At 33.2% G+C, this 19266-nt stretch overlaps 1 protein-coding gene across 1 annotated transcript in view; it reads right to left on the bottom strand.

Moving 5' to 3' along the window:
• The window catches only part of TFAP2D (transcription factor AP-2 delta), a 54399-nt gene that overhangs the window by 9833 nt on the left and 25300 nt on the right, over window positions 1–19266 (bottom strand). The window contains exons 6-7 of the mRNA XM_039852975.1: window positions 13125–13266; window positions 7373–7486 (exon numbers count right to left, since the gene is read on the bottom strand). Coding sequence (XP_039708909.1) covers window positions 7373–7486; window positions 13125–13266 — 256 coding nt within the window. The remainder of the gene's footprint in view (window positions 1–7372; window positions 7487–13124; window positions 13267–19266) is intronic.

Genomic DNA, 19266 nt, shown 5'->3' on the forward strand with positions numbered 1-19266 from the left:
AGACATTTTTTTGACCACTTTGCCTTATTATTTTATAGATGAGAATAGAGCTTTTGGGAATAAATGAACCATTCCCTTATATTTCTCCCTATTAGACAATTCATATTTTCTATATAGCACAGAGGAATGGGGACACTAAGCTTAGGACTCCTGTGTTTTTCAGATCAATTTTATTCAACTGTTGACTTTTAAAAATGAAAAAGTTGCTAAGACATAAAGAGAAGAAATGAGATCATATAGAAATACAGCATAAATAATTTAAAACAGAACAGAAAATGGATGATAGGGTAAAATATCATTGGTCTAGAAGGATCCTTAGAGATCATCCAGCTTAACTGCATCAATTTATAGATGAACATGAAAAGGCTGGACTGATGAAATGCCTGCTCTAAATCCATACTTCCAGCTAGTCACCAAGAGAAGACTGAGCTAGGCCCCCTAACACCCATCCTGAGAGTTTCTCAAGATCTTGTGCTGTCTTTCTATGGAATCTCCCTCAATTCACAGCTCAACGAAATCAGAAATTATTTAAATAAAAAATTACCAAATTTCTTCCCCAATGTATGCACTTTCTCAAATCAATGATTACTGCAGGCTATGTTTGCAACTTGTAATTAGAAACAGTTGCTTCTGATTTTTCTTATTTGAATTATTAATCTCCTATGTACTGAACCTTAAAATCCATTAAAATGTCATCAAATGACCTGCAATGAATGCTTTTATGTTTGTATCTCTTGCAGTTTTTGGTTTAGTGCCATGCGACTTGTGAAGTACAGTAACTATTCGCAACTGATTTGATTCTTTCCTATTTAATGTTAAATGAATGTAAGTAATTTAATGTAGATTTATGCAAGAAGTGCATCATGGTTTCATTTGCTAAGAAAGGAAAACTGTTGCTTGTTTTATTTTTAGTCTACAAGGTTGCTAGTAAAACTTTTACTTCAAGGGAGACTCTTTTTTACTTTTGTATGAATACAGACCATCCTTGCTTCCTTAATTGACGAATAAGAACTGACATATGTTTTTCTTTGCACTTGGGAGTGGCCCTCATTTTTGGACTTTAAGGTTTAAAGTTTAATTTCAACCTTATAAAAAAAGAGCTTAAATTTAGGATAAATAGGGTTTTTTTTTTCCTTCACAATTCAGGCATACTATTTCCAATAATCTAAAATAAAATGGGTTTAGATAGCCTCTTGAATTGGGCAGAGCATCCTGAAAGAGACTTAATTTTATTTCTTAAATGCTAAGCTTAGTTGTATAATTTATTTCATAATGTTTTCTTTTGTTGTTAAAGATTTAATTGAAATTTCTTCATTTCTCTTATGACACTAAAAAATACTTTCACAAGATTAAAAAAATCATCCACTGCTGATTATCTTCTTTGTCACTTTTGCATCCCAAGAAAATAAAAACATAGAAACAAACGAACAAAAAACACAAAAACTATACATACTTTAGGCTCCTTGGAAAAGACCAAACATGCTTACTTTTAAGAAGAGACAAACATCCTCTCTTTAGCATGTTGCCAAGCACATAGCACTTAGAATATGCTAGTTGAGCTGACTGGAATGCATGACATATGTGGAACACTAAAGAAAATGGGGATGAATAACCCAGGAAGAGAAAACTCTGAGAGACATGAGAACCAACTTTAGAAATTGGGAGGAAAACAGGATCAAATTGATTCTGTAAGGCCCCAAAGGAGGGGACATTTGGGAGACAGATGTTGCCTTATCAGAAAAAAGATATTTCTTATAAAGCTGTCAGAAAGAGAAGGGATGCTTAAGTAAGAAAAGAACAGTCTATCATTGCAAGTCTTCACGCCTGGAATGGGTGACAACTTGACAAGGATGTTGAACAGAAGATCCAAACATTGAAGAAGAGTGGAAAAAGGGAGCTTTCAACTGTGAGAATCAATGAAAAGATTTATCACCAGCAAGCACACAGATATGTGGGAATGCCTATACATTTCTTATTTCCATATCATTATGGGAGTAGAAGGTGAATCTATTTGTAAGACGTTGTGATGTCAGCATACTTTTTAACTCAAATGGGAGAATTTACAAATGGTTCATTTCGCTGCTCCAGCCCATGGCCTTGGGAATGCACCAGTGGTGAATATATCCAAGACCTAATAGAGATAGCATCATAATCTACATTTATTAACATATATTTATTGGGCACATACTATGTGCTAAGTACTGTGGATAGAAAGATGAAAGCCTTTCCTGGTTGTCCCAGGTAATTATCTGTACTGTGTTCAATTCGCTATTATAAAATCTCACATAAGGCTTTGTATGTAATTGTGTTCTAGATTAGAAATTCCTAAAGAATGGGACAACCCTTTAGTCATCTTTGCACCACCTGCCATTAATACAATAAAACATTAGAAATAAAATTTCAGGCTCCCAAGATGGGTGCTGAGAAAGAAAACTTCCTCATTTTTCTAATGAGCTGTTCTCTCTGATCTGAGCATTAAAGATAGTCTAACTTCGTCCCCTTATTTCTGCTGTCAGGAGAGCTTTTGCTTGACCTCAGATTCAACAAGATTATGAGAATGTACGAGACAAAGAAGGAGAAAGTTAAGATTTCTTGAGATCTCAAAGAGGAGGATTCCTAACATGTCAGAAAACTAGGGCTCTGAGTTTCTATCTAAGCTGAATCTGTTCTGTCCGTGAAATCCCATGCCATCTTGGTCTAATTGCAATTGCCATTCCTGGGAATGGTGTCTACAGGGTCTTCTGTGGATTTCAATCAATTTTCTTCCCCCTTCCGGTAGCAATTGTGGCATCTGTAATGCACATTTCTTATGATACTTAGTAAATTATAAATAAGGAATAAACATGACTCCTGTCATTTTGGAAATAAGCAACTTTCCAGACTGTGAATTGTGAGGAGGGTCCTTGCATGCAGTTTTCCAGAGCATCCTGATACGTCAGCTACCACAGAAAACTGGATGTAGCTATCTGTGCTTTACAAGGCCAGACCATTCCCTAGCTTTGCCTAGACATAGCCCAGTAGGTCACAGTTCTTAATGTACCAAAGAAGCCACCCTATAAGGTGCAATTTAAGTGGTCTGCATTGGGAAGGAGATTTTGACTAAATAAACTAGCTGCACAAGTCGATGCTACTAATTAGAGTATTCTCTACATCTATTCAATCATGTCTCTCCTTACTTCTTTCTCAGCCAGCACTCAGAAAAAACAGTGGAAAATCAGACTTGGCCAAAGACTATTTTCAAAGTCAGATGTGATGTTCTTCCTTTCTAATTTATTTTTCTCTTGAGCTTATGCTTCCATCAAAATTAAAGTTACCGCTGTAAGTAGGAAATTATGAGACATACTCTATGCTAACACATTGTGATAAGCAGAATAATAGGTGTAGCATCTTTTTAATATGTTAATGTAAAAGACAAAACTTTACATAATTCTCCTATCACTATAAAAATGAATTGGAATTGTTTTTCTTCCAAAAAGAAAAAAAAAAAAGCACTAATAGTCTATGGATTTTCCTAGGATCATAGTTCTTAAAGCTACCTAACTATCATAATCAACTTCAGATCTGCAAATAAAACAGATGCCTGAGTGTAATCCTAGACTTTTAAATCAAATCTTTAAAACAGTACTCCAGTTCTTAAGATTTTAACAAATCTCCAAGATTCCACTGTGAAGCCGGTTTAAGAACTATAATTGCAAAGTGTGGAGTCTTTCTCAAGTTCAGGCAACGAGCTAACATTCACAGTCTTATTAAGATAGTCTACTGATGTTACTTTTAATAAATGCATAGTAAAAACATAAATATACCCATTTAAATTTGGTCTGGGAGACTTCAATTTGGGTTTTAATTAGAAATGTCAACCATGTTTAAACCTTTTGTTTCAAAGGATATACGGCAGGTTTTGAATAATGTCATTTCGTTATAATATTGATGCAACCCCATAGAAACTTAACTCTTATTTATATCAGTTAGCCTACTGTAAATTGGTTTCATTATATGTTGTTTTGCTTTAAGTTGCAGAACTTATTGATGACATTAAGTGAGGACTTGCCGTAGTCTAAGACATGCAAAAGAATGAATTTGGACACATATCTTACACCATATACAAAAATTAACTCAAAATGGATCAAAGACCTAAACAGAAGACCTAACACTATAACATTCTTACAAGAAATCGTAGTAGGCCAAAAACTTCATGACATTGGATTTGGCAAGGTTTTCCTGGACATGACACCAAAAGAACAGGCAACAAAAGTAAAAATAGGCAAATTAAACTATATCGAAAACATCTATGCATCAAAGGACACTGTCAACTGAATAAAAGGCAACCTACAGAACAGGAGAAAATATTTACAAATTATATGTCTAATATGGGGTTAATATCCAGAACTCCTAAAACTTAACAAAAAAGCAAATAAGCAGATTAAAAAATGGGCAAAAGATATAAATGGACATTTCTGCAAAGAAGACACAGACACTGACAACAAGCATATGAAAGAAAATATGCTTAACTAATCATTACAGAACTGCAAATCAAAATCGTAATGAGATATTACCTTACACTCATTAGGATAGCTACCACCAAAAAAAAAAAAAAAAGTAAATAACAACTGATGGCAATAATGTGGAGGAACTAAATAAAATTCTTGTGCACTGTTGGTGAGAATGTAAAATGGTGCAGCCACTATGCAAAATAGTATGGCAGTTTCACGAAATATTAAAAATAGAATTACCATATGACATAGTAATTCTACTTCTGGGTATAGATCCAAAAGAATTGAAAGCAGGATCTCAAAGAGATATTTGTACACCCATGTTCATAGCAGCACTATTCACAAAAGGTAGAAGCAACCCAAGTATCCACTGATAAATGAAGGAATAAGCAAAATGTCTCATATACATACAATGGAATATTATCCAGTATTAGAAGGACGAACCTTGAGAACATTATGCTAAATAAAATAAGCCAGTCACAAAAAGACGAATACTGTATGATTCTAATTATATGAGGTATCTAAAGTAGCCAAATTCATAGGGACAGAAAGTAAAATGGTAGTTCCCAGGGGCTGGGGGTAAGGTAAAATGAGAGTTGTTGCTTAATGGTTATAGAGTTTCTGATTTGCAGAATGAGAAAGTCTTGAAGATTGGTTGCACAACATTGTGAATATACTGATCACTACTGAACTGTATACCTAGAGATGATAAATTTTGTTATGTGTTTCTTACCACATTTTTAAAAAGATATAATTTAAGAAATATGATATAAAGTGAATTTTGGTTAAGTGACTTCTTTCATCATACTATCTTCCATTATGAAATCAAAGATTTCATCTAAATAAATAATCTGAAATGTAGTTAAAGAAAAATAAGTGAAAATCTGGCAAACATTAAAAAAGCATACTAAATGGGAATTATAACTTTTTGATAGCAAAATACTCAGCATATAAATAACAACACAAAAATTTTATAGATGATACTTTTATCAGTAGATATACCATGTAGTGTTAAATGTTTTGAAGTATGGTTATGTGCGTCAAATTGTTGTGATTGAGAATCTGCTGCCATGTATAATCTTTAGAGTTTTACACCCCAAATATAATCTCTCTCTCTCTCTCTCTTTCTCTCTCTCTCTCTCTCTCTCTGTCTCTTTACTGAGAATAGCAGAAGCAATTTACCATATATTTAGCTCTTTTCTGGAAAACATCAGACAAGATTCTCTGGGAAATATCAGAGTAGTTTGTTACCATATTCTGCACGGGGAAGTAAGTAAGCGCATATAAAGCCCACATAGGAAACATTCAGCTCAAGTTTAGAAGTGAAAGTTTTCTCCAAAGAGTTCTGTGGTATTAAGTTGGCAAATGACTAAAGTATCAACACATGAGCAGATTGTGCCTATGCTGAGCAAACAAATGATCTGGCTATTTATTTCACACTGTAGCTGATAGTCAATTTACGCACTGATGCTGTATTTTGTTTTGAGCCTGAAAAGTGACAGCTCACTGTCTAATAAAGGCTGCGGCACCCATAGTCGGAAATAACCTAGTAGAAATGACATCGAGTCCCAATTCTCTATATTTGAACAGTAAGTTACTTCTAAGAGTAAATTTATAACTTGACAAACTTCCTTAAATCCAGAATTGATTTTGTGTAAAATGTATTAAGTTCTGTCTTAGACATCTGTAAATATTTAAATGTTTTTAGTATATACACAAATCAAAATGTGAAAAATATTTGTACGGGTATGACTACCCCAAACGACCCAGCTTGAATGTATAAGGGTCTGGATTTGAAGATGGTTATAGTGACTCCATAGTTTTTGCTCTAAACTTCTGGACATTACATTTTCTTCCAATTTTAGTACACTCACCGTCACTAACCCATTTGAGTCATAGGAGAAAAGTCCTGTGAAATAGATGCTACATTTGGTGTATTTTTAGAAAATAAATACTAAGTTTAGTCTTCAGAGATGTGTCTATTACATCTTGAGGAGCCTTGTGACATTATGGAAAATAAAGTATTTTATCTAAACATCTCTGATGTTGCAGATAAAATTCCAACTTATGTAAGTACCTTTCATTTTATTATAATGGAGTATCCTCTTTAACAATATTATAGTCATTGAGAGGTATTAAGAAGATTTTGAAATTTAATGTCTATTAGTCTTTCCTTAGCATCGTTATTTAAACTAAATGATAATATTTAAAAGATGATAAATATTTTTATTTTGATGAGAAATATCATGTAGTCATAGAATTCTAAAGTTTTATAATTGCAAGGCACCTGAATGGTTATCATGTTCTTTTCCAAATTGTACCCAGGGCATAGTTAACCAGGAAAAATATTCTATTCTCTTCCAAAGCCTCTCAGAAAATGAAATTCACAATATGCTTTTAATAATACAATCCAGGGTTCTCTAAAATATTTGTGTAAACTAACTGAAGAACTGTTTACAGTATCTAGTTGTGTAGAAATTATACTCTTGAAACATCAGTCTATGATATCCCATTAATTTCTGTCATGTCATCTGTTCATTCAACAATTTATATAATCAAGATAAAGAACTATCTAAAGGATTTCAGACACCTGATCCAAAATGATATTATTTGAAATAATAGTGTCCTCTTTAAAAGTCACAAGTCTTTGATGATCACACAAAGATATTAAATTTTCTTATCCAGAATGCTTCATACATTAGTTATTTTTATAATTTTATCTTAAATGCTTGGAATTTCAAACACTTTAGTCAGTAACCACATAAATATATAAGTGATATCTTTAAATGGAACTGTGGCAAGAATACAAAAAGGTCTTGAGTTAGTAAAGGCAGTTTTAACAATTTAAAAGAGAGTCTGATCAACTTGGAAAACCATCTTACCTGAAATGTGTTAAGTGTCTCTGGATGTCCAGGTCTAGAATTGGAGTGGGTCTGGAGGATCCCAGTGGCGATCTATCTTGGCTCAAGAGGTCTTGGAATTCTTTACAAATTTGTCTAAAATAAAAAATTCAAAGTTAAAGTTGAACTCTCGAAATGGGGCTTTAATTTCACCCTATGAGGTTTATAAAAGGTTTGTTTTCTCTTTTACGATAGCACTAGATAAAATTTCATAAAGCAACCTGCGAAGTTCCATCCACAACATACAGATGAGGTTCACAGTGGCAGCTCAGTTCTCAAGTACTATGGGGTGACTGCAAACCTTTCAAATTGAGTAACAGTCCAGCGGCGTTGATAAAACCAATGTTAATTTTAAGGTGACTATTCATAAATTAACTCCAGGATAAGGAAAATCTATATGTAAGGATCACAATTAATAATTTTTTACATTAAAATGTGATTTGGGGGAGATATCATATCTGTAAAAACAAGTCTAAATCAAGTTATAGGCTTATTTTGGAGCCATGATTCAAGTAGGCTTTGGAAAATGGTTTTTTTCCAATATTATAACTCAGACTATTGTGGACTAAATTTGTATTTTAATATTACACACAATTTAGTCCACTAGCCTCACAAAAATTATTGTTCTACTCCATGTAAAAGCATTTTCCTGCTGCTTTTCTTACTTTAAAAGGTTATGATTTCTGATGACTGGTTTCAGTTTTAATTACCACATTGCCATGCATGTTGGATAACAGTAAAGCCCTTGGAATACATAGTCCAAACAATACAATTCTAAAGAAGCAAAACATGTAAAGAAATAACTTTTTATAAAATCAACAACAATAACAACAAACACTAGATTGATGCAGTAGCTGAAGAGTGAAGTAAAGGACTCCCAAGGAATTGCTCAAAATAATATGTCTTCTGAAGTGAGACTACTCCATATTCAAGGGATAATATGATAGTGATTAGGTTTTTTTGGTCAGGATTGACATTGGGCACTCACAAAATGTAATCATGTAGCCCTGACTATAATTATCAATATAGCCGAAGACAAGTTCAGGAGAGTCAAATTATCCCAAGTGAAGGCAATTCCATGGACCCAGCCACTAATTCCTCTCCAGAAATTTGTGTCATTAACAAATGACTACTAAAAAAATGACAAAATGTCTTTTTGTCATTTCATAATGATAAAATAATTTATCACTGAGTTAAAATCAGTGGTGTCCTGTTTATTATAGGTGCCTACAATTTATCAACTTCTTCCAAAGATCATTTGTGATTTTTTTTTTATAAATAATGAGACAAGTTTATTGTCAGTGTTCAAATATTGCCTCATTTCACAGAACTTGCCTTATTCATTTTGAACACAAGTGAAAGTAAAGAGGATTGCGGCGAGAGGAAAAACAAATGAACAGAGAGGTAAGCCTTCATCTGCTATAAATCAAACATGTTTTTGCATATCCCCCTGCTAATGTTTGGCTGAGTCTCTGAGATATAGCATCTAAATGCATGCTTTTAAAAATGGCATGTGTGTGCTTTCATAGAAAATATTTTGTCTGAACTTCATACTTTTTCTGTTCTGAGTCAGACTCAGTTGGCTGACTTTCAGGTATATAACCTAATTTTAATAGATGAATAGCAACTAAAGCTAAGTGTTTGATGGCATTAAATGATGACATTTGGAGGGATATCATTATCTGTTGTGCTTTGTGTTAGTTGATAGTTAGCTATATTGTTATCTTAGTCTTTAGGAAATGTCTAACTAAAATTTTAAATATAGATTCATGCTATCATTTTTCAGACTAGCAAAATAAATTACAATTTAGTAGGCTAACTATGTGATCCATTACTACAAAGGAATATTAGAGTTGTTTAAAGACTAGTCTTTCAATTTTCTATCAGATTAAAATATATTTAAAAATTTAAATGAAGGTCAAAACATTGCTTTAGTTCTTATGTTATAATATGAGAATTATTTGGATAATTAACAAATTTATGTTGGCAAACTAACTTCCTTATTGTATAAACAATACAGCAAGTTACAATGAACTTAAACTTGATGAAGAAATGAAGAAATGAAGAAGTGTGGAAAAATTTAACTTATGCTTAGCAATTCAACTACTCCACACGAAAAGCTGTATCAGAAGTTTCAGAATTCTCCACCTTTGATATTTGATTCTGCTGCTTAACTCATGACTCAGGACAGCTTCTAGACTTAAAAACAGATAACAATTTAGTAGCTATCCCTTAGGCAATTATCGTCAATCTCTCATTGTGGCAAAAAGTTATTATTTTTTCTGCTTACTTTCATTCTCATTTAAAATTTTATTTATGAAGCTACAATAAGAAATACTCATTTCTCAAAAGAAAATGTCACATTATGAATTATGTAACAGGCGATCTTCGATGAATCATAAATTTTAACTTTATCACTTTTGTCATTGTCCTTAAGGACATAATTTTTTAGTTCATGTCTGAATTTAAAGTTCTATATTTCTCTTTTTGATGATTAATGGTATGGTAACACTAAATTAAAACTTGCTAACTATTCTGCTTTACCTTTATGTGCATCAAATGTTAATCATATTTAGTTCTAAATTTAATGAAGAGGTTTAAATATTTTCCATAAATCAAATAAATGTTTTGTGTGCTACATTTTAGATTTCAAAAACTGTCTTACTCAGTTTCTCTCTCTCATAAATAACTATTTAATCACAACAAAGTATTTGGTTAATCAACAAAGCACTAGAAATAAAGAAGGATTAGGAGGCTAACGGCACTTAACCAATGGGCCTTTCATACAATTATATATTTGGCAATATAATTCACTACAACTAAATCTAGTATTCATAGGGGAAAAAAGAGATATGTAAGCCAATCTGCTGACACAGACCAGCAATTGAATATCTCATACAAAGAATTTTGAATTTTTTGATACAATTGTCATGGTCTTAAAAACAAAGGTGAGCTGTGAGAATATAATGAATACCCAGGAAGGTTACTTAATTTCAACTTTGAGTATTTTAATTGAAAATAGGCAATGCTTTACCATTAGAAACCACTTAGAACATGTGTTATATCCACTGATAAGTTGCAGAAAGATGTTATTCCTACACGTTCCTTACTTTATTTACTTATATTGATGACTGCTTGTATTGTGTATGTTTTCTATGACTGCATGGTATCTGATTCTTCATTCTTATTTCACATTTAATAAAAAGATGGGATGGATATAAATAATCAAAAAGACAAAAAAATTATAAAGGTTCTCTTCTGATTTTTAGATGTTTATGGCCTATTTACTCTCATGTAAAATAAGGTCATTAGAATTACTGAACTCGATTTTTGCTCGACACTTCATGGTTTGTGAATGTCTAACTATGGGCAGAAAAATCAAAGAAAGTTACATGTTTTCACAAGATTTTATGAAATCAAAGATCAAAATGTCACCTAAAATAACATACATGACTTAGATCCCAGGTAAAAGGAAAATAGGACTCCTTAGTTGAATCTACAACTCTAAAACATATATCTCAGTGTAACTTTGACAAATATGTAAGTACTTCCCTTATTCTCTCAAGTTCTTCTAACATTTACTTCTGTGAAAAGAAAACCGCAGCATCAGTTTGGATGCACTGACTCCCAAATACTTAAACAGAGTTATGGGAGCTCCCAAGAAAATGGACTTTGTGTCTGGAATGTTAATGGTGGCATTTCTGTGTGGTTAGGGTAAACAGTTACAGGCCTGATCTTGGGGTAAGACTGGTGAAAAGAAGAATTTCTCTGGTTTAGGGAGTGAAAGTCTTAGAATATGCACAGTAAAATCACAACTGAGTAATTTGAGGTACAAAATACAAAGGTGTTTTCTCTTGGATAATTTGTATTTTGGGATAATGGTGCCATTCAGAGGTATTGCATGGGTATATATATTAGGAAATCCATATGATCCTGCCAGCTAGAATAATATGATGCTTTGAGAACACCTAGGGGATACTAGCTTCTAGCACTGTATACAGGTTTTGATCCATAACAAGTCTTTATATTCTCCTGAGATTATATTAAGGATTCAAACTAACTGCATGAACTTTCAGTTCTTTCTGAAGAAACTGAAATATGACTGATGAAGACCTTTCTTAGTCAAGGAACTATTTGGAAGAGGGAAAGAGTAGAAACAAAATAGAAGTGGAGACCCCTCTGGAGATAAACTATGCAAAAAGTCCAGGTTTAGGTCTTTCCACTAGCAAGTGTTCAGGAGCTTCCATGGCACGAAGTTTATCCCTCAGTTTTAAATCCAAATACTTGACCTGCCTTATAGTTTTTTTTCTCTAACTCTCGATCTTCATCCTCTCCTTCTGCTATACTTTTCCCTTTTATCACCTCATTTGGCCTTTTCTCTTCTCCTTTTGCTACAACTTTTATTTTCCTTCTCTTTGCTGCAAGAGAATTTCTAGTACTCTCAGAAGAGCAGTGCACAAGTATATCCTAAACCCAAACGGGGACAGCCACAAGCAGCATAAACCCCAAATAAAGGACTCAAGTGTCTCAGGCAAGCCTGTTAGGTGGTATGTATCTTATATAAACCATTAAATTTGTAAAAAGATCTATATTATATTGGAGGTTGGTGGAAGAAGGAATATTTGCTTCTGGTTTTACATATTTTGAGCCAATTTAAATTTTAGCCAACATGTTGTAAAGTCATTTTTTCATCAGTTTATAAGGAGCACTGTTTCTAACACTATCTTCTTATGCTTTCTCTTTAGAAGTTATTCTCAAATAAGAAACTAATTTATAAATGATAATTTAACTAATAGTCCCACCTGGGACTATTAGTTCTAAAATCTGAGTGTAGAATTAGGAAATTAGATAAGATTATTAATGGTCTCTATGTAGCAGTAATTTATTTTAATAAGAACAAGAGAGCAAGAATTAGCTACTACTTGAAAGATTTTTCTGTAAAAGTTTGAACATGACTTGCAGCAGTACTTATAGTTCTGTTGGGCTTTCACGCAATAAATGGGAGCTCCATAATTATTTATCAAAGAAATTTCAAGTTTGAAATTGAAGTCATCTCATGCAAGCTTCCCCTTTCGTACATGTGTCATTTCCTTCACTTTAATTCACATTTTAAATGGACTTTCCCCCACAGTTTCATAAGTATAGCCAAAATACCTTCTCTTTTAGACAATATCACCACAGGGAGTGGGGTGGTACAAGGACTATTCGCTTAATTATACACAAGAAAAGGTGGGGACACTCATGGCTATCCTTGGTCCCAGAGATCTCCCTGTTACCTTTCTTGCACCTAAGGCCTAAACTTTTGTCACATTGCCCAAACACTCACAGTGCTTCAAGATCTTTATCGTCATTTATGAAGGCACAATGAGTGGCTGACACCAAATTATATAGCGACCAAAGGTATATTTGCTTGGAACTCCATCTCTTAAACATGTTTTTCTCCTAGGAATTCCTGCATATTCTGGAGAAGTTTTCTAAGAACTTCCATCGGTGACAACGATAGCCCCATCACTGATTAAGAGCGGTTTGGAAATCTTGCTATGGGCACAAGTGGTGTGTGGAGGGTCCTTGTTTCATATACCTAGCAGCCAGTATGTGAGACCCCCTTGTTTTAGACAATTGGTGTTTTCTGACCCATCCCCTGATTCAAAAAACAAACAAACAAACAAACAAAGAAACAAACACTGGAAACACTGAGAATAAAGGCTTGTAGAGTCTTCCCCACTCTGCTTACTTGGTCGCTAAGATCATCTTTTTTCTTGCTGTCTGTTCTTTCTGTTCCATATGTTGTCTGGCAAGATGTTCTCCGACAGCTTTGGCTGGAAACTCTGTTTCACAAGTGTAGCCAAAATCACGAGCCAAGTGTAAAGCCTCCCCTGTTGGCAGACAATAAAAATCAGTTTCTCGGGAATGTCCAAACTCAATAAAAGTAATACCTTATATTTTCCTCAAGTTTCATTCTTGGCTTTGGTCAGATGGATTATTTTTCCTGTTCATTCTAAACGATCCAAGAAAAAGGACTTTTGTGAAGGATGGAGTAAAATGAAGAGAAACTGAGAAACAGTAGCTACTTACCAGGCAGGGGTATGTGGAAAATCCAGGGGGAAAACCAGTCCAGGAGTTTTGACTCCCTTTGAGGCTCCGGCCATTAGACCAGACTGACATCTGAGATCCTAGACATTAACACCCTCGGGAAAAAAGTTTCATGGGTATGTCATTTTGTTGCTGCACTACAGCCCACTACTCTCAGTATATCTGAAATATTCAGATATCTTTTCCATTAGAAGTATCAAAATATTGGCAAAGGGTCCAAATAATTTTCGAAGAAGTTGGAACACTTTGGAAAGGGAAATAAATGAATTATATCAATTTCGCATCATTACGTTGCCAAAGAGGATATAGTGCATAATTATCAGGCTTTATGGTAGGCTTCAGTACCCTTTAGCACTATGTACAATGCTCCTTAAATATATTATAAAATATATAATGCTTATTAAGTATTACAAAATCGTAAATAACTTTTGTTTTTTCACAAAATCTTAACCCAAGTAAATTTTTAAGAAATGGGATAAAAATGGTTTATCTGCAAAGTAAGACTTGGTGATGGATTTCAGTCTGGAAAACAGCAGTTAGTATTTTTAAAGCTCAATCAAGCCAACTCTTATCTGACCGTTAAACAATTTAAAAATCAAGCTTTTACTACATACATATTGAGAACCTACTTTGTTCAAGATGCAGTGGTAAGTAGGAGCAACGAGGGATAAAAAAGGGCACCAAAGATTATCTCTGTTTCTAGGAAGGTGATGATCATACCAATACTAGTAGCAACAACAAGAAACACAAACACACCTGAGTAGCACTTTATAATTTATGTTATACCTTGTAAGCATTATTTATAATCTTGATATGTTTTTGACACTATATTGACATTATATATAATATGAGCTATTGTTTACAAGTATTAAATGAGCATTAGAGATAAAGTGTTTTACATAATTACAAAGGAGGATAAATTGGTAATCAAGGAGAGGTGATCCAAGAGGCACAAGGTCAGTCAAATTTTGCCATGAAAAAATAAAAAGGTCAGGCTTAATGGCCAAATCATATGATGTTTATTTGGTGATTGGCCAAAGTAAGTCTAAGAAGTAATGCATTTGATCCTTCTTTATACTCATAGAATAGCAGAGTAGTAGATGAATTAATATCAGAAAGAAATAAAAATGGTTAATATTACTATACAGAAGGGAGAAATGTTTATAGATTTATAAAATATATATACAAAATAGGTTAGTTAACATTAATGAAACTGTCATATATTTTTCTCATAATGACTCTTTTTATCTAGGAAAAAAATATTAATCTTTCAGACTGGGAAACTCATATTCATAAAGAAAGACAAAGGAAATTGCAATATAAAATGGGAAAACATTTTAGTATAATAGAGATGAGAAAATATAATCCTAAAAGTAATTTCATCTTCAATTGTTCTTGAATACCTGTCTTTCTTAAACTAAAAATCCTAAGGCGGGGGGGTGGGGGTTGGGGTGGGAGGAAGTAAATAAACTCCTAAGACTTTTTTCAAACATTTTAATTATAAAAAAATTTCAAACATATAGCGAATTCCCACATGCCCACCCTTATTGTTATACTAAATTTGCTTTATCACATACCTATTCAGTTTTCTTTACCTCTTCTCATCCATCAATCCATATAACTTCGGTATACATTTTTCTAAAGACTTTGGCATTATATAATTAACTGGGGTTCAATATTTATTTATAGTTTTTTCCCTAAAAGCTTTTATCTCAAGTTTTCCCTGATATATATAAAGAAGAAGGAACAAGACTAAAAACTTCTTAGTCATGGTTTATTTATATGATTTATATTTACTGAGTAAACAGGAACTGGTGGAGTCCTTGCCTTTGCTTATGTGACAAAAAAAGTACATTTATACAATGAAAAGCTCCACTGTGATGAATATACAAATGTTAGTTAATATCCTTATTGGAAGTTTCAATATGTACAACTATTAAACAAACATTAAAATTAGACTCGCATTTATTCAAGTGTGTTTAATTTTTATTTGTTACCATTAGATGCCAATGTTGTTTTTCATTTCTTCATTCATTCACTAAGTCTTTAACATTTTTTATTCTCATGATGTAGGCCTTGGAAGAGTCTAGTTTAATATAAAAATATTTCAATGGGGTAAACATATTAGATCAGATAATGTTTAGTGAATCAGCCAGTCATGATCCCCCCCGCCTCGTCTCTAGGTATACAAGTATAAGCAATATTTTTAAAGTGCTCATTACCAGTAGTTTATCACACTAACCAATGAGGGGGGAAAATATGTGCAAGCTTGGCAGGAAAAAAAATGGTATAAGTATATTTTTTAAAAGGACATTGTAATGTTATGTACTGCAGTGGTCCCCAATCTTTTTGGCACCAGGGGCGGGAGCTCCTATGAGAATCTAATGCCTGATGATCTGAGGTGGAGCTGAGGCGGTGATGCTAGCGCTGGAGAGCAGCTGTAAATACAGACGAAGCTTTGCTCACCTACCAGCCTGCTGTGCGGCCTGGTTCTTAACAGGTTAGGGACCTCTGCCATATAGGACAGTTGCTTTTACTAGAAAAATGACAGAAGGAAGATAATTTGAGAAACTTTAAATTTGAAGTAAAAAGTCTTAAAGCTTGATCTACCAGATAGATCACAGCACCTGACCACAGGAGAAAATCATGTAACCTTAGGACTCAGCACATATTTTGCAAATAACAATAACACCATTTATAATGTCATTTTTGTACCGCAAGTTGAATTATATATATATTGATATATCTGCATATTGACACAGAATTAGATACTTAAATAACATTTTCACACAGAAATAGATATTTAAATAACATTTTAACAGAGGCTAATATATATATGTGTGTATGTATGTGTGTGCATATATATATACATATATATGTGTATATATATATATATAATTTTTTTCTGTCTACTGTTTGTGCAATAGTGGGAAAGTGAAACAGTGAGAACAGGAGGATGGCAGCATGCCTCTTAAATTTTGTGCTAAAACCTGATTCTTGAGGATCTGGCCCATTTTATGCAAAGCTCTCACCGTGTGGTCTTTTAAAAACAGTTTGAATGGAACAGCTGCTATTTACATTTACACTGACAGCCAGATCCTTCCTTCCCTTAGTTCTGTTTACTGCTTTCTCCTGCTTGCGATGTAACATTGTTACTGGATGTATAGCAATGCTACATCAAAAGAAGTGGCAAGTGAAGACACTCTGATATGTAGTTAAATGTGTATATCATGCTGCAAAAGCTTTATGGGTGAAGACCCAAGAATGAATGAATAAATGGATCCATGAATTAAAATACACACGATATTCAGCAATGATGACAAATTTATAGTTAAATACTGTACAGCGGATATCTTAGAGTCACCAAGTTTAAGAAAAATAGAAATTTTAGGATCTGAAAAACACATGAATAAGACTCTATGGAATTTGGCTGATTTGTGAAAATAAAGATCTACAAGCGTCTCTGTCTCTGTGATGGGACAAAATGCCCATGTGGACAACAAACTGGTACAGTAACCTGTGGTGAAAAGAGTGATCTGTGAAGGGCCAAAAACATTTTTCCTTCTATTCCCATAGAGCAAATATGGCTGCCTCCACCTCGTTTTTGTGCAAGTGAGGTAGAATGCCCTAGTTCTTTTTTTCTTCAGAATAGATTTAAGTTATCCCTTTATTTCAATGCATTGTGCCACTTGACAGACCAGTCCCACGCCTCTTCTTTTTTTTTACACATCTGAAGCAACAACACACAAACTTTGGCAAGTATACCCATTGTACTTCATGGAATTTCAAGAATTAATATTTTAGAAGTAGAATACATGGGTGTTTGGAGTAATATTGTTAGTGCTTGGACAGGAGTATTCTAAGTGCAAGGCTTTAGGCTCTATGTGCCAAGTAGTGTCCTCCCAAAAAAAGGAAACCACTAACAGATATTCAATTTTTCAATAGTAATGGCAGCAGTTGATGACTTATATTGAGTAACTCTCTCAAAAAGCTGGCACAAGTAAAATTACAGAATATGGGAAGAACATAAAAAGAGAATGTGCTCCCTGGTTTCAGGGCATTCATTTTTCACACTCAGAAGCAAAAAGTAAAAAACAAAGGGAAAACAGTAGAAAAAATTTAAATGGCAATTATTGATGCATCCCAGAAATGGAAAGTTAATTAAAAAATGTTTTCCGAAGAAAGTTGATTGTTCATTTTACTGATATTCTGGGTTCCCATGTTATTTTATGAGAAGCAGATCTAAATGTATCTTTAAATAGAAGTAAATACAACTGATTTTCAACATTTTATACAGTCACTAAGTATTTTACTCCCTTTAAAATTATTGTATTTTAGGGGAAAATGTACTTTAGACAACTGAATATTAATATCTAAAACTAATTTGTTCTAAAGGATACTTCTACATTATTAGACAGTTCCTTAAATAATTCTTACAACTCACTGTAACTATACTGCCTTATGAACGACTTAGGTTTAACTTAGTGTTGCAATACCCAAAGTTATTAAATAAAAACAATAATTCATATGTGCTAAATTCCTGACACATATCTATGATTTCAATCATATTTACATGTATGAGGAACTAACACATTCAAATGTATCTCTGGGATTATTCTAACAGATACCTATTAAAAGGAAATTTGAGAAGATTTTCAAACCTGGATAAGATATTACATTAAATAAATTATCTTATGAGATCAAGGTACAGTAAACCCTAGAGCTGCAGGACAAAGTTAATACATCTGGTGTAGATTTTCGAACTATTCTAAAAGAAATGCACTCTATAACATTATGTATTATACGGTCTATGATATAGATAGGTGCCTTATGACATGGTAGTTTCCCTAGCTTAATGATGATTTTGTTTAAACACCAACACTTTGTTTTTCAAAGCACTTTACTTAGCATAGCACCTAATTCATACGTCTTCAGTAAACATTTGTTAAATGAAAAAGTTTTCAACTATTTTATTGGGTAATTATAACAATGGACTTATGAGGCACCCCTCCCAAAGAATATAATGAAAAAGTAAAGCAAAGGAAAGCTTCTAGAAAGAACAAAATAATAAGTGGAGACATTTAATAAAACGGACTATAGTTGAAGGCAGTATTTTTCAATCCTTGCTACTTCCATAACCTGAGAGTTTATTTAAAAAAAAAAAAAAAGTCTGGGTTCTACCCCATGCCAATTAATTTCTGGAGCAAGAGCCTCTACATTTTTTGAAAGCTCCTGCAGTAATCTGAAGCCAGAGTTAGGAATCACTGCCCTAAGGTAAAGGGAAAGCATTATGTAGAAATTAATCATACATCTTCCCCCAACTACAAAGTTTCTGTGGAGTATACAAAGGGAAGGCAGTCTTTACAATGAGTTAATGTTAAACTGTAAAGTCCTCTATCTGGGCTCTTGCATGATGAGTTCTGCCTTGTTTGACTGATGTAGTATAAACTATAGAACCAAAAAAATAGAATGTGGTGGTAGAAGTATAGATGGCATTATTAGGAAAACAAAGTCATCAGCCTATTGAAAAAGTATATCTGTATGGAGAGATTTTGTGTTAGATGAAATGTGGTTTTCATACTAGTAGGGAAAAGATAGATTATCAATAAAAGGTGTTAGGATAACTGAGAGGCCATCTGGAAAAAAAACAAAATTGGATCTATATCATACATCCGACAACAAAACAAAGTCCAAATGGATTGAAGATTTAAGCATAAAAAACAGAATTATAAAGTAATTAGATAATATCATGGGAAAGTTCTTCTTTTATAATCTTGGAATAA

The sequence above is a fragment of the Pteropus medius genome, unplaced genomic scaffold (assembly GCF_902729225.1).
Source record: "Pteropus medius unplaced genomic scaffold, Ma_sr-lr_union100, whole genome shotgun sequence".
Lineage (NCBI taxonomy): Eukaryota > Metazoa > Chordata > Mammalia > Chiroptera > Pteropodidae > Pteropus > Pteropus medius.